The following is a 15,169-nucleotide window of genomic DNA, read 5'->3' on the forward strand; positions in this document are numbered from 1 at the left end:
AAACTTGTTAATAATTATCAACAGAGATTAATACTATGCAGCAAGAAAAATGTAAAATGCCTCACTAACACAACTAGACAGGGCCTCATATGGATTGTAGTGGATTTACTTTGCTTAGTTACTGATAAATATACAGATACTACAGAAAACCACACCATAACTGACTGAAGCTTGTGCCCCAACTTGAATTTGGTTGCTATAATTTGATCCAGTCAATCAACAAGTAACACACATGTGCAGATCCGTCATAATAGAGCATGCTGGAAAATCTCCCGCTTTAAACCAACAGAACAATGACAAAACTTGAAGGGTGGATTTCTTTGGTTCTGCCCGCAGGCAAATAATAGTAAAAAGATGCGAGCAGGAGAAAAGAGCAGATTTTGCTACACCCAGGCTCCGCCCCACAGCATTTAGCTGTCAATGGTGAGGCAACCTGCAAAGTTGTGTAACAGTCTGACTGCAAAGTTGTGTAACAGTCTGACTTAATAGTAAATGTGGAGTAAAGTGTATACATCTGTTGCCCTTGTTTTACAGCCAAAGTTACTCCTCACAGTTAATAAATAAGTGTGATAAAGGGCAAGCGTGCTGCTCACGCATTCCTTATCATGGTGGAGACAGAGCTCTCCAGAACCAGAAAGCTGCTTCTCTCCCTTGTCTGCATTTGCTTTGGCTTGTGGATTGAATGTGCCCGTATGTGCACAGCTCACGGTGTGTGTTTTGGGAGGGGGGGCCATAGGGGTTTTTGGTTCACTAATGGCACACAGTATTGCAATGCACATTTATTATATCTTTGTGGATTTTAATGCTGATTTGACAGTTTGTGGACTAGTTAATGGACTAAGTGTGATGCCCATGCTATTTAGTACGGTAACAGAGAGAGGGCATGTTATTATTATTAATGCCATCTTTTTTCTTGTTATCCTGACATAATCCAAATGTCATAACGTAATTTTCTCTCAATAATATGTTGTATAATTTGAAGCGGACTGTGATAAGTAGACATATAAGTTGGGGTCTTTTCTGTGACCACAAGTGTAGCTAATAATTGAAGATGGTCCTCAACGGTTTGAAAAAAGGCTGGCAGGGCAAGAGTTAAAAGTAGAAACATGTATATTACAGTTTTTCTCAGTCGCTTTGGTACATTTCTCGAATCATCCTCAACATTTGCTAAACAGTAAGTGCATTTCTCAAAACAATTCATACAAAAAGCAAAACACAATTACATGCAGTTTCTTGATTAAAATCCTTAGGCTTAGTCCACACGGACACGGGTATATTTATAACCGGAGTTTTCCCTAAGAAAAAATCCCGTCCACACATGCTCGGTTTAAATTAAATATCCATCCACACGATAAAGCAAAAGCACGCTATCAAGCGCTGTCAAGAGCATGCCACACCAGCAGGTGGGGATATAACCCAATTCGTGTTCCGCATTATAGTGAGATAACTGAGCATCTATCTGTATACATGTTAGAAGCCCTGTTAGCACAGTTATTATTAGCAAGATACGTCCGCCATTGCACAGAATCATCAACAAAGCAGTCAGCGGCGCACAATCTTGACGTCAAACACAGTGGATAACGGCGCACACTCTGACGTCGCAAGGCAAAACTCCCGGTTTTACTCTCTACACGACACCCCTGTAACCGGGGTTTCTTAAAAAGCTCACCCTGTCCGGGGTTTTCAAATATGCCTGGTTTCAGTGCCCTGATACTGCGGTTTCGTGTGGACGAACGGCCGAACCGCGTGAAAAAACTCACGGTTATAAAAATACCCGTGTCGGTGTGGACTAGGCCTTAGTTCATCTCTCAAAAGTAAATATCTGTGTCAATAAACATGTTAGTAGCATCAGAATGACAAGTCCTTGTGTCATTGTGTATGGATAAGACAGTCAAATTGTTTAGTCATGTTGTCAATATAACAGTTTAATCTGGAGGGATGTTCTGATGTAAGCTATATGGCTAAAGTTTTGCTGGCAAAAAATACACATTTACCCTTTTACTGTTTGTACTGTAATTGACCATGTCATTCCTATACAGAAAGGAAAAGACGGCACTGCATAGCACAAAGAAAAAAAAGTAATGTAAACAGGACAATCTCCTTAGGGAAAACGGTAAATGCAGTCCTGTTGGAATTACAGTGCAGTTTTCATACACTTCCTGACATTCCTGTCTGTTAGAGAAAGTCAAGATTCACCTGGAAACAATTTACCAATTCAGGACAGATTTAGAAAAAAAAAGGAAATGGAAATGTATAGAAATATGCTTGACATATTATGAGAACTTGTTCAACCATTTTGCATGTAATGACTTGAACCAAATCCTAAATGTTGTGGGGGTGAGACTATTCAACAGAGACCCATTATAATAAATTTGGATCAACATGACATAAGCAACTAATAATGTGGGAAAAAGTAGAGAATTGTAAATAAACATTTGCATGGATGTAAAAAGCATTTGCAACTTCTTCAAAGAAATGAGAAACTGATGTTTTGATGTGCACAAGTGACACAATGATCAGAGAAATGTACCGAAGCGACTGAGAAAAACTGAAATAGAGACATTTAGAGACATTTAATTTAATTCACGACTATTAAATTGTCCATTACTGACAAATCTATTTGAACTTGAGCGAATCCTTTATCCAAGTAAAATCAAATTTGTTCATTCATGCTTATTTTGATAAATTTGCTTTTTCTGTCTCCAATCAAAACAACACATTCTAAGCTTTAAATACATCACAAGAATACAACTTTTGTTATGTTGAGATCATAAGAAAACATCTTTTGTTATCTAGTAATCACAAGAAATTTAATTTGTGATAATGAGAAAACACGTAAGCAAAAATAATAATAATACATGGTCTTGTACTGTGAGGCACTTACTGTACCTCACAGAGTTATGCACATGTAATAATACATGTTTCTTTCTTTTGGTAGCATCGGTTTACCCACCCTGGGTCACATAAGAAAATAACAAACTGTACTTACACTGCATTTTTGTGATGGTTAGATGGCCCCTTGTCTAAGTTTGTGTGTTTGCCTAAAACGTGGACAAATTAAATGTCTGGTCTAGGATGAGCTGTGTTGTAGTAGGAAAATGGGCAAGTGTGTCAGCGCACAGAGGAATCCACGAGACAGCCCAACTCTCCCACACACATCTGCAGTGTCTGCATTCTTTCACACAACAAAACATACAAATGACTTGTACTCTCCATACACTATTCCTTGTTACATTTAGCCTTTTTTTTATACAACAGCAACCTACTTTAAAGTTTGAAGTATGGTCTGGACATTTCTGTCTGATAGTGTTGATGGCAGAAAAAAAAAATGAATGTGCACATTGAGCCCCAGGCAGTATGTGCTTTGGTGGAAGGAATAATGACCTATTGAATTTTTCTTGCCATGTACTGTATCATTGAAATGTTGCTGAAACTATAAGAGCCCTGCCCTGTTATTAGTGGCATGGGAGAGTAAATAACATGGTAGAGCACTAAACATGGAAGTAAACACGACAAGTGAATGTTAAACTAAATCTTTAATAATACTGCGTTTAAAACATGAGTCATTAGATATTGCACAAGCAGCATGTCTTGCTTTGATCTATGACTCCCGCGGAAGATTATGGGATGGGATTTTGTGATGGTATGCGCACGCCGCACTCCCTACACAATCACTCCTAGTTTCAATTAAACTGTTGAACAGGCTTTTCTGTTTTCAGCATAAGAATGGCTTGAAAGGATCAACTTTTTCAATTACATTTCACATTTTATATATTTTGCAGACACTTTTTTCAAAAGCATCTTACAGTGCTTTCAAGCTATACATTTTATACGTGTGTTCCCTTGCAACCACAGCCTTTCATTGCACCATGATCGAAAAATTTTGGTTATAACCAAACTCACATATTTTACCGTTTTGGAATTCATTCAGCTGAAATCCGGGTCTGGCGCTACCACTTTTAGCATAGCTTAGCATAATCCATTGAATCTGGTTAGACCATTAGCATCGCTCTAAAAAATATCAGATTTTCGAAATAGCCCTGTTACAGCAGCAAAGTCTTTGATTATTACACCAGAAAGAGAGTATAGCCATATATAAGCCATATTGGCCTAGAAAATCACAACTTTTAATTTTCTGTTGGTCTAAGTACACGATGTTACTACAGAAGAGTCACGTTTTAAATAGGAAAAATATCGAAACTCTTATTTTTGAGCGCGATGCTAATGGTCTAATCAGATTCAATGAATTATGCTAAGCTATGCTAAAAGTGGTAGCGCCAGACCAGGAGATCAGCTGAATGGATTCCAAAACGGTAAAATCAAATGTTTAACTCTAGGGGAGCTGGAAAATGAGTATATATATATATATATATATATATATATATATATATATATATATATATATATATTAAAGTGTAGTGAATTCTGACTTTTGGACCCATCTGAATACCCTCCCCTCCTTATGTGTCCCTTTTTACATCCTCCCAGTTTCCAACAAGCATCATTTCATGGATGGTGAGCTGCTTTACCAATTCAAAATGAATTTCCGCCGGCGGCGGCGATTGCTGGAGCTGTTGAACGATCGTTGCCGTAGCATCCCGGAGAACCATGACAGCCCGTTCTGTCTGCGCAAGCAGGCCTCCGAAGGGGGAAACACAAGCTTCCTCTCAGGTTAGTCTACACTCGTGGAGAAAATCCAGAAAATGAATACACAAATGCTTTCAGTACACTCAAGATGTGTGATACTGAGTTAGTATTGTGATATTGATTTTTAGATGCAGTGAAAATTAAGTGTCAGACAATTAATGTAAGGACCTGGTCTCCTAGACTTTATTTTGTTGCTGATGGTGTGCACAACATGTTGATGAAGTTAGGACCACCATGAAACGGCAAAATAAAATAGATTTTTGAGAGAAGAAGTTGCTGAAAACGCAGTTAACACACATATATTGTAAAAAAGGTGCAGTCTAGAAAGCCTTTTTTATTTCCTACTTCTGTGCTTACCAACACTCACCTTAGAGTTTGCACTGTTTGGAAAGTTCAAATAGGAAAGGTTTTGTTATCTACACAGATCTTTACTTTGTGAGCATTTCATCGGTCACATAATCTCTATTCTTTGATAAGCGAGAAAGGTAAACTACATTTTTTCATCTTTATGGTATTGTTAGATTGTTTTGGCGTGTGGCTTCTTACAGGTCATGATTATATGGACTAACTAGATTTCAAATTGGATTTAAAGACTGCTTCTCCCTATTTTGTTTAGATTTACAAAGCTAATGTGTTTTGGTACAACACATTTTTGAGATTGTTCTGATATGGCCTTTTATCATGTTACATACAGTATACTGTAAATGTAAACCAGCTTTAGATTAAGTATCAGTACTAGACTGTTGAATCAGTATCACGCTGTCATGACTCAATAAAGGAAATGAGCTCATAGTCTTGGGACTCATGTTGCTTGGTTCCTCTTGTTAGCGCTGAATAAAATATGAAGTCTTATCTTCCATGTGTTGCGCTTTTTTCACATGTAACATGTAAGAACTGTCAGGAAAAACAACTATGATTCAGCAAAGTAAAGGAGAATAATTGAAAATAATGATATAATTGTTGATATAAGCAATAATTGACGACAGGCTGTTGAATTATTCGAAAATAATACACACCCAAGATGATAATGCGTCACGAAGCGGATTGTCAGCACACCTTGCGTGTGCATTATTTTTATTTATTTATTTAAGGAATGGAGTTAATTACTCAGCTTATACCACACTTACAACATACATTGCTTTTTATGGCTATTTTCAAGGAAAACACCTCAGTTTTTTTTAAATATTTTACTATGCTCTTACCTCAATCTAGACAAAGTAATACATACATATCTTTTTTCAATGCGTGCACTATTAATCTTTGTAATCTTTGTGAATGTGTTAGCATTTAGCCTAGCCCCATTCATTCCTTAGGATCCAAACAGGGATGAATTTAGATGCCACCAAACACTTACATGTATTCCCTATTTAAAGACTGTCACATGAGTAGTTACACGAGTAAGTATGGTGGCACAAAATAAAATGTGGCGATTTTTTAAAATAATGAGAACTATTTTGTATGGCGGAAAAGCACTTATATTGCAGAACTTCGACCTCGGCGCGCAGTAACATCATCACTCCTGACTTCGGAAGTTTAAGCGCGAGAGGGAGGAGTTCTCAGGGGAAAACATGGACGTGTTTGGTGGCTTCTAAATTCATCCCTGTTTGGATCCTAAGGATGAATATGGCTAAGCTAAATGCTAATACATTCACGATGCGCTGTACAAAGATTAAGTGCACGCATTGAATAAAGATGGGTATGTATTAATTTGTCTAAGTTGAGGTAAGAATAATAATAATAAATAATGCAGGATTAGCGCCTTTAACATCTGAGCTCCTCATACAACATTAACATTAAAATACATTTGAATTATTCATTTTTAATTATTATTATTTGTTATAATTGTTTTAATATAAAAACAACTGTAGTTGTCTTTGGAATGTCCTTATATGGCTATAGTAAGCGTTTATTTCTGAAATAGCGCCGTTTTCCAATGGCTGCAAAAGCAGAACTGAAACCCTATAGGCCCCTCATGACTGTTATTTCAGTTATTTGATGCACCAGAGCGATGTTTACATCTCATAACACAATTTACACAACTCTGACGCTGATCAGATCTGATTTGTCGTTTAACTCTTTCTTTCACTTCCTCTCTTTCTCTCGCTGGACCCCCTCACCTCCAGTGAGTCCCACTAAAGAGATCAAGGTGGTGTCGGCAGTGAGGCGGAGCAGTTTGAGCAACAGCTGTGGCAGCAGCGGTTACTATAGCAGCAGCCCCACCCTCAGCAGCAGCCCACCTGTCCTCTGCAACCCCAAATCAGGTAAGAAAAGCCACACCCCCACACAATGAATCCTCTTTGCACTAACACAGGTGATCAGAGAAGCCGAATCCACCAAAAGATGCGTTCCCATTCGTGTTTTTTTCTTTTTAAATGACAGCACAAGTTATTTCCAAAATGTGATTTGTTTCATTGGTAGAGAATTGGGTTAGCAGCACAAAGCTCATTGGTTTAATTCCCAGGGAATACACATGCTGTAAAAAATGTGCACCTTGTGAGTTACTTGGGATAAAAGCATCTGCCAAATTATGAATGCCAATGGGTTTTTGAAATATTGTTTGGCAAAAATTTAGGACTGGCATCATGATGTCGAATCACACAAAAGATCTACAGACACCTTTTGATGTTACTTGCTAATTTCTGAATCTTTTTGAGAAAAAAATGACCACTGATATGTCATAAACCAGACACTGGTCTTGCTGAACTCCTCAGTATTGCACAATAACACATTTCTGGTGAGATTGTTATATCTTTCTTGAAGTTTGTTTAAAACATATTGTTTCTTGAACAGAACATGCTGTGCAGCTTTTTTCATAGACCTCTACTATGTTTCTCAAAAAATCTCCATGGGTGGGTCAAGAGGTTGTGTGTTTGTGTGCTTTTAGATCATAAAACCCACATGGTCTAGCACTCCCTGCGTTCTACTTGGCATTGCTCCAGTAATTGTGTGTGTTGATAGTAATCCTATGAGGCGTGAACTATGCATTTCTCATGAACTTTTTCAGACCCTCACAGATTCTCCTAGTTACCTTAAAGTGCTGATCTCAGATTTTGGGTGAATTCCAAATGGAATTTGTTCACCCTTGAAGGGCACTGCGGCATGCGGGTGCTACAGAAAGGGCCGTTCAAAACTGAAGTGAACTAAATCCCTTCACGTAAAGGCCCTTTTACAAGATTTGTCATTTATTCGGCCAGTGGTGACTTTTAAGGAAGTCATTTTGCAGTTTATGACTATATGATCCTGGGTGGTGCATCCGTGCAAATATTTTACTGTATAGGCATCAGATGCAAAACCCTCTAAGTGCATCTGACATGTTTTCTTTTAAATGAGCCTTTTTTTTATCAGGCTCTTATGTTTGGATTCAGTCATTTAATTTTAATGGCAGAAACATCCTGTAATTATACCAATCCATCTATTCTTCTTTGTGTAATCTCCTTTAAAGGGACACTTCACCCATTTGCATTAAGCTTTGTATAGTTAGAACCCCAGTCATGTTTTTGAATGGTCGTGCATCATTTTCTCAGTTGCCGCTGAGACAGGAGAAATACAGATTTCAGTGTTGCACTTCCTTCTTTCAATGATGTAAAAATCATTATTTTGCATCATTGAAAGAAGGAAGTCCAATATCTTTGTTGAGGGAGTGAGACTACAAACACGCCTTTTCTCGGTCAAATAGGCACCAAATTCTAAATGTATGTTACATTTCGACTACAAATGTGACACACTTTCAATAAAGATGAATGTTTCTATGGGTGAAATGCTCCTTTAAACCGCAACAGTCACACAAAACAGGCTGTTGGGGATCCCCTATCAATGTGATGTCACATTGACTACGCCTCACCTATGACCACTCACAGACTCCGCCTTATGAACACATACATGAGTGCAACCTTCTGTCAAAGACACATGTTTAAATGAAGTCCAAAGCACATGTGTAAGCGCTCTACCCCCTACTTTTGCATACGGGGAGGGGAACAGAAACTTCCTTTGCATTTAAAGAGACACACATAAAAACAGCACGTTTTTATTGCAGCCACAAATTGCCATGTTCAACATCGTATAATGAAAGATCTGTGGTGTATTTTGAGCTGAAACTTTACAGACACATTCTGTGGATACAAGAGACTATTTTTATATTGCTGAAAACATTGTCAGGGGACCTTTAAATAAATACACTTCCACAAAAGTTGTATTGTCTTAACTGCTATAATCATTCATTATCAGGGTAACATTTTAGTTAATAGTGGCTGTGTAGAGCATTCCAGATCTGTACATATTAAACAGTAAAGTCCTATAGCCTACTGAGTGCTCACTTTAAGTGTTTTGCACTTTTGTGATTTGTTTACATGAGGATATTGTGACCAGTTTTGTAAACAGCAAAAAGATAATAATCGGCATAGGTTATGCTTCACTAAATATGCACATTTTCTGTCTTTTCTCCATCTTTTTTATTCTGTCTCACTTCTCAGTGTGTGCATGTTTGTGTAGAAACAGTAAACTCTGACTCATAAAACTTTGAGAACCTTGAACGGTGAGTGTACACGCGGAGTTTGTATGAGAGGCGACCTGGCAGGAACACACAGTCCTCTTAAGGAAAGGCAAGTAGCACAGCCAGCAGGCAAAGGGACAGAAGAACATTTTTACACACAACCACACATGCACAGCACTGAATGAGAATATTGGCCTCCATAGTGATACGAGGCAAGCCCCAAGCATGCCTGCAATAAAGCAATCCCTACCTACCACATGACTCAGCCCTTGACTTCACTTAATGCACTGATCTTCATGCAGTTTCAGTACAGTAAGGCTCACTGTTTAAACCAGACGTCATCTTTGTCAAAGAGCAATCGCAATCCCAAGATGCAATCTGTCATCAGAGCATTTAACATTATTTGCATGTTTATTTTGCAAGGCAAGATGTTGCTTTTCCTGACATGATGTGGTTTCTTAGGTGATAGTTGAGCATGCTCGTGGTTTGGCAGTGCTGATTGGTTGCTTTGCTTATCCAATCATGCGATGTCTCAGCTGGCCTCCCATTTTTGGTGACAACCAAGTAAACACAAGTAAAAAAGTGAATGAGAGAAATAATGTGCCCACATGCACACTGCTAAGTTTTGGGTGTGACGACCGCAAATAGAAATGAATCACATAAAATATTTGTGTGACAGCAATATACTGTTACGCCTGTATTTGCTATAACTGACAAAACCTTGCACGTTTGTAAAGAAACACGGATGCTAAATGTATGAATGTTAGGAAAAGGATGTGTTATTGTGTGAAAGGGTTTAGTAAAGTATGAGTGACTTTATAAGGAAAGGGATGGAGAAACCCTCCATCTTCAGGAAATACATGGCTTTGTGCTCCATATATGCACATACTGTATGTTTTTGAGTAAGCTTTTATTTTTCTTGAAACACAAAAATTAATAAAATGATCTGTTTTAACACAGCAATAGTCATAATGTCTGATAAGCACTCAAAAAGCTCTAGCAAGTTATTGAGAAAATAGTCTATATGACTTATGTGCTATAGTGTATGCTATAGAATTTAAACAGGCACATTTAATTACCATGCCAGATAAAATGCCTTTTGGCCTTTTAATGACTTTCAGTGCATTATTTTTAAATCTGTCACCGAATATTACGTTTTGTTTCACATTACCGATGAAGAGATCAGGCTAACTACCGGTAAATGCTCTTCTGTGTTTAATGAACCTCAGCCATGCCGCAACCTCATTGCTTCATTAAAGCGAACCTTCAGCACCCCATTACTGCCTAATTACAGCTCTTTCGCTCACTCTTCCTGTCTCCCTCTCTCTTTCTTAAAGCACAAGCTTTGTTTCAGGATCAATGTCCTTGACTTGGAAATATTGTCTCAGTGTTGAGCTAACTTTCATTTACATTGTTATCATTTTATTTTGTGTTAAATATTAAAATTTATGTTTATATTATTTATGTTTATTATGTTTATATTATATAATTTATGTTTAGATTAACCGGTCATAAATATAGTCATCAATACTGGAATGGTGTTAAGAAATAAATAAATAGTAATATTTATTGACTCTGTATTTGCAGTGCTGAAGAGACAAGTGAGCCCAGATGAACTTCAGGCTCCTGGTGGACTTTACATAAAGAAGACATTCACAGTAAGTTACACACACACATGCAGTTTTTATAGTGTTTACAGTTCATTATAATTATAATAGACTAATCATAACCCTTTCAGAAAGATAATTTTTTTTTTTTACAATATAATAACTACTTTGGAACAGTGCTTGAATTGAATCAGGTCTTATGGAGGGTCCCCACCATGCAACATGACATAGCAAAAATATATATAAAAAATAATGCTCCAACATAACATTTTGTTTTTATTAAAAAACTACACAGATGCAGATGTTATTGTGGAATAAATCAGATTTTTTTTAGGTGGACTGGGCAGAAATTTTAAAAGGACCTGATGCCACTGACAATAATTATGAAATTATTAAAGAAAAAGTAAACCTAAACGCATCCAATTTATGTTGGTAATGTGGTATTTATGGGGTATTTTACTCTATTTTATTTAAGTTAAAATGAAAGGCAGGATTAACATTTGTTAAATGATTCATCATAATATTTTAAAGCCACAATGTTCAGAACATCTCACAAAGAATTAACCAAAAAGCATTTTTGATAACTAAACCTAAAAAAAATGTGATCCTGCCTTGGAAGTCCCGGCTAAGTTCAGCAATCTTATTTAATTTTGAGATTTAGCGTGCCAAAGTATTTACGATAAACCGACAAATGACATATATTTTGTGATTGTTGCTGTAAATGATAAAAACTAAACTTAATACAATACCTTAAACGTTAATTTATAACAAGAAAAATACAAAAATTAATGATTTTATAGACACTACGTGTTATTATTTTGCACAGACATACCTGCTTGATAACTTTGACTTTTATCATCTATTTGAGTTTGTCAGCATTATCTGTACTAAAATAAAAATATCTGAGGGACCCCCCTAAGTATTATTTTGACATCTTATAGGGGGTCCCTATAATACCTTATGGGGAGCACTGCTTTGGAACTGGGGATGTTCATTTCAGTTAATTTTCCCAAACGACAACCACTGCTTTTTAACCGAACATTAACTGTTAACTAATAAGATTATAATATAAAATTGTCATTAAGTAAAAATACAGCAACAGATCCAGAGCCAGGATTCATACATTATCACACTTTCAGGCAACTTTACATTATCAAAGAACATGCGATCAGCCCAGAGGATTGATATCCAAAGTGCACAGTGGCTATTTCTAAAGCAGGACATATTTCAAAAAGTTTTGCTTTTGCGTCTTCTTTCTCTGTTCGTGCAAAAGAGTAATGTTTATGGTCAGGGTCTAGGACAGAGACCATCAGTGAAGATATGTCGGGACACACAAGACCGAGACAAACCGCGTCATCTTGGGCACACACGCGCATCTTCGTGCACCTTACTGCACCATACTGAAGCACGGACACATATTCAGTACAAAGGATTTCTCATACAAATGATAACTTTACCAGATTGTCAGGGCAGCAATAATCGATGTCATTCACAAAATAACGAGAGAAAAGTGTTGAAATATTTATGGAGCAAATTGTTTTTCTTTTACTGACAATATTAATCAGTCTTAACTGCTTAAGTGGTCAATATGAACATCCCTAGTTGGGACATTTTTGTATATTAGGACATCCCAAATTTAGCTCACCTCTGGGGATGGAGCTGTCCCCAAATGATCGATGTAGGTTCATGCACACAAACATATTTGTTTTTTTATACAGACACACACACAAACACACACTGATCTACAGGAAATCATTATAGACTCCAAGCTCTAATTGCATCATTTACTGAACTAAAAATAGTGAGAGAAAGTTTTCCTTCACAAGTCTGTGGAGATCTAATCCTCAACAGAATTAACAGGAACAGCCAAGAGCAGATTCAAATCCAGATCAAGAAATCTGATATTTGATACTTTGTGTTGTTTAGCTTCCATGAGACAAGACAGTTTGTTCCCTAAAGAAATATAAAAGTTCCATAAAAGTTATAAAAGTTAAGCTGAACTGAAACTAGCGCTAAATGAGTTCATATATGTGTATGTTTGCAGATTGTGGGTGATGCAGTAGGCTGGGGGTTTGTGGTGAGAGGAAGTAAACCCTGCTACATTCAGGCTGTCGACCCCGGGGGCCCGGCTGCAGCTGCGGGAATGAAGGTACAGTACAGTTTTTGTCCTGCAAGAAAAAAATGCTGTAGAAAGTAAATAGCATGGCAGTAATATTTGTATAGCGGTTAAAGATTTATACTGATAACTACACGGTTATCAAGTCCACAAGGATTGATTCACGAATTTCTAAAACAGGCACTAGACAAGTGCCAAATGAGAAAAAATTACATGGTTGAAATCAGATGTGACATTTGACCTTTGATTATAATTTTAGCACAAAAAATATTTTATTAGCCATGACTGTTTGGCAATAGGTTCTATTCTATTCTGTGTGTGAATTTACTGAAATAATAAACTATTACGGTTGGGTAACATTAAAGAAACACTCCTGGATACTTATTACATCAGATCTTGTTTGCATAGTCTGTTTCTAAGGTAAAAGCTATTTAAAGATGACCTCTGCGCTGATTCCACAGTTCTGCACCTGTTAAAATACACATCTGACCCCTATCTGATTTAACCAACTACTAAGGTTGATATTCTTTTGATAAACATTTAAAGTCTTCTCTATATAAAGTGCTTTTTAAACATACAGTTGATGTATTATACATTCAAACAGCATTTTTATTTTAGGGTATTTGCCCATATGACAAAAAAATTGTTTTGGAATGTCACAAGTCATATTCAAACTTTCATTACCTACATTAACACCACACAACAAATGATTTATATAGGACAGTGTGTTGACTCTGTAAGGTCATGTCACGCAGTAAAGGGACACTGCACTTTTTTTGAAAAAAAAGATCTAATTTTCCAGCTCCCCTAGAGTTAAATATTTGATTCTTATTGTTTTGGAATCCATTCAGCTGATCTCCTGGTCTGGCGTTACCACTTTTAGCATAGCTTAGCATAATCCATTGATTCTGATTAGACCATTAGCATCACGCTCAATAATAACCAAAGAGTTTCAATATTTTTCCTATTTAAAACTTGACTCTTCTGTAGTTACATCGTGTACTAAGACCGACGATCTTAGTACATGATGTAACTACAGAAGAGTCAAGTTTTAAATAGGAAAAATATCGAAACTGGTTATGTTTTAGCGTGATGCTTATGGTCTAATCAGATTCAATGGATTATGCTAAGCTATGCTAAAAGTGAAGCGCCAGACCCGGAGATCAGCTGAATGGAAGTGGAGTGTCCCTTTAAATGTGTTTTTATGTTTAAAGATTAATCCTAATATTGCTATTATCATATCAGTCAAGGTCAAGGCTACCTCAAAGCACAGACATTAAGGCTGTTGAAGTTACATTCACCAGAGTGTGAGGAATGTGCAATATCTGATATAATGCCAGATTAAATGGGCATGTTGACATGTTTAAGGACATGTTGAAAGTTGAGCTTACAAAATGGTGAGCGTGTAAAAGTTGCTTTGTGATAGGGATTAGGGTGGGTGTAAAGGACAATCACACGATGACAATCACAAGTAATATAAACATTACTGGTGTTTCAAAAGGTTATTTAATAGATTTAAATTAAGATCATGGATTTGAAAGATGAATTTAAAAACTAAGGATTAATAAATAAAGCAACAATTGGAACTGCTAAAAGCTCCTTTAAAATTTTAATATCTCCATTATGAGTCAGTAAAAATCATTAAGAACAAAATGAAAGTAAATGCAATAAACAAAACAGATAAAACATTTGAATTTAAAAAAAAAAATTGCTTTTAGGCATAGTACAGTATAGCTGCCCTGTGAGCCATGTAGTGTGTGATTTGCATTTTTGGGATAAAGTTTTTTAAATTTCTGTCATCATTTACTTGTTCTAAACCTGTATGAGTTTTATTTCTGTTGAACACAAAAGAAGATATTTGGATAAATGATGGTAACCACCTATTGACTTCACTAGGATAAATGGTTACAGTCAATGGATACAGTCAACTGTGTGCTTAAAATCATTTATCAAAACATCTTCTTTAGTGTTCGACAGAAAACAACAACAGCATGACGGTGAGTAAATGATAACAGAATTTCGACAGAATGAGCTGTGGCGTTTGCTTATATGTGATTAGTGAACTATAAATAGCGACTATTACAGTATGTGGTTAATTATGTGCTTTATCAGTACCTTTGTATCTTTATGGATATTTTGTCCTGCTGTCTCAACAGGTGCGTCAGTTTGTGGTGTCAGTTAATGGACTGAGCGTGCTCAATCTGGACTACAGGTCTGTCAGTAATCTTATCCTCACTGGTCCTAGAACAGTGGTTATGGAAGTTATGGAAGAAGCAGAATGCTGAAGACAAGATCTCTCTCTCTCTCTCT

General features: G+C 36.7%; 1 protein-coding gene across 1 annotated transcript in view; it reads left to right on the forward strand.

Moving 5' to 3' along the window:
- deptor (DEP domain containing MTOR-interacting protein) overlaps positions 1-15,169 on the forward strand; it is a 31,477-nt gene that overhangs the window by 13,537 nt on the left and 2,771 nt on the right. Inside the window, exons 6-10 of the mRNA XM_073811636.1 lie at positions 4,489-4,671; positions 6,771-6,908; positions 10,724-10,794; positions 12,788-12,892; positions 15,016-15,152. Of these exons, the coding sequence (XP_073667737.1) occupies positions 4,489-4,671; positions 6,771-6,908; positions 10,724-10,794; positions 12,788-12,892; positions 15,016-15,144 (626 nt within the window). The 3' untranslated portion in view covers positions 15,145-15,152. The remainder of the gene's footprint in view (positions 1-4,488; positions 4,672-6,770; positions 6,909-10,723; positions 10,795-12,787; positions 12,893-15,015; positions 15,153-15,169) is intronic.

The sequence above is a fragment of the Paramisgurnus dabryanus genome, chromosome 13, assembly GCF_030506205.2.
Source record: "Paramisgurnus dabryanus chromosome 13, PD_genome_1.1, whole genome shotgun sequence".
Taxonomy (NCBI): Eukaryota; Metazoa; Chordata; class Actinopteri; order Cypriniformes; family Cobitidae; genus Paramisgurnus; species Paramisgurnus dabryanus.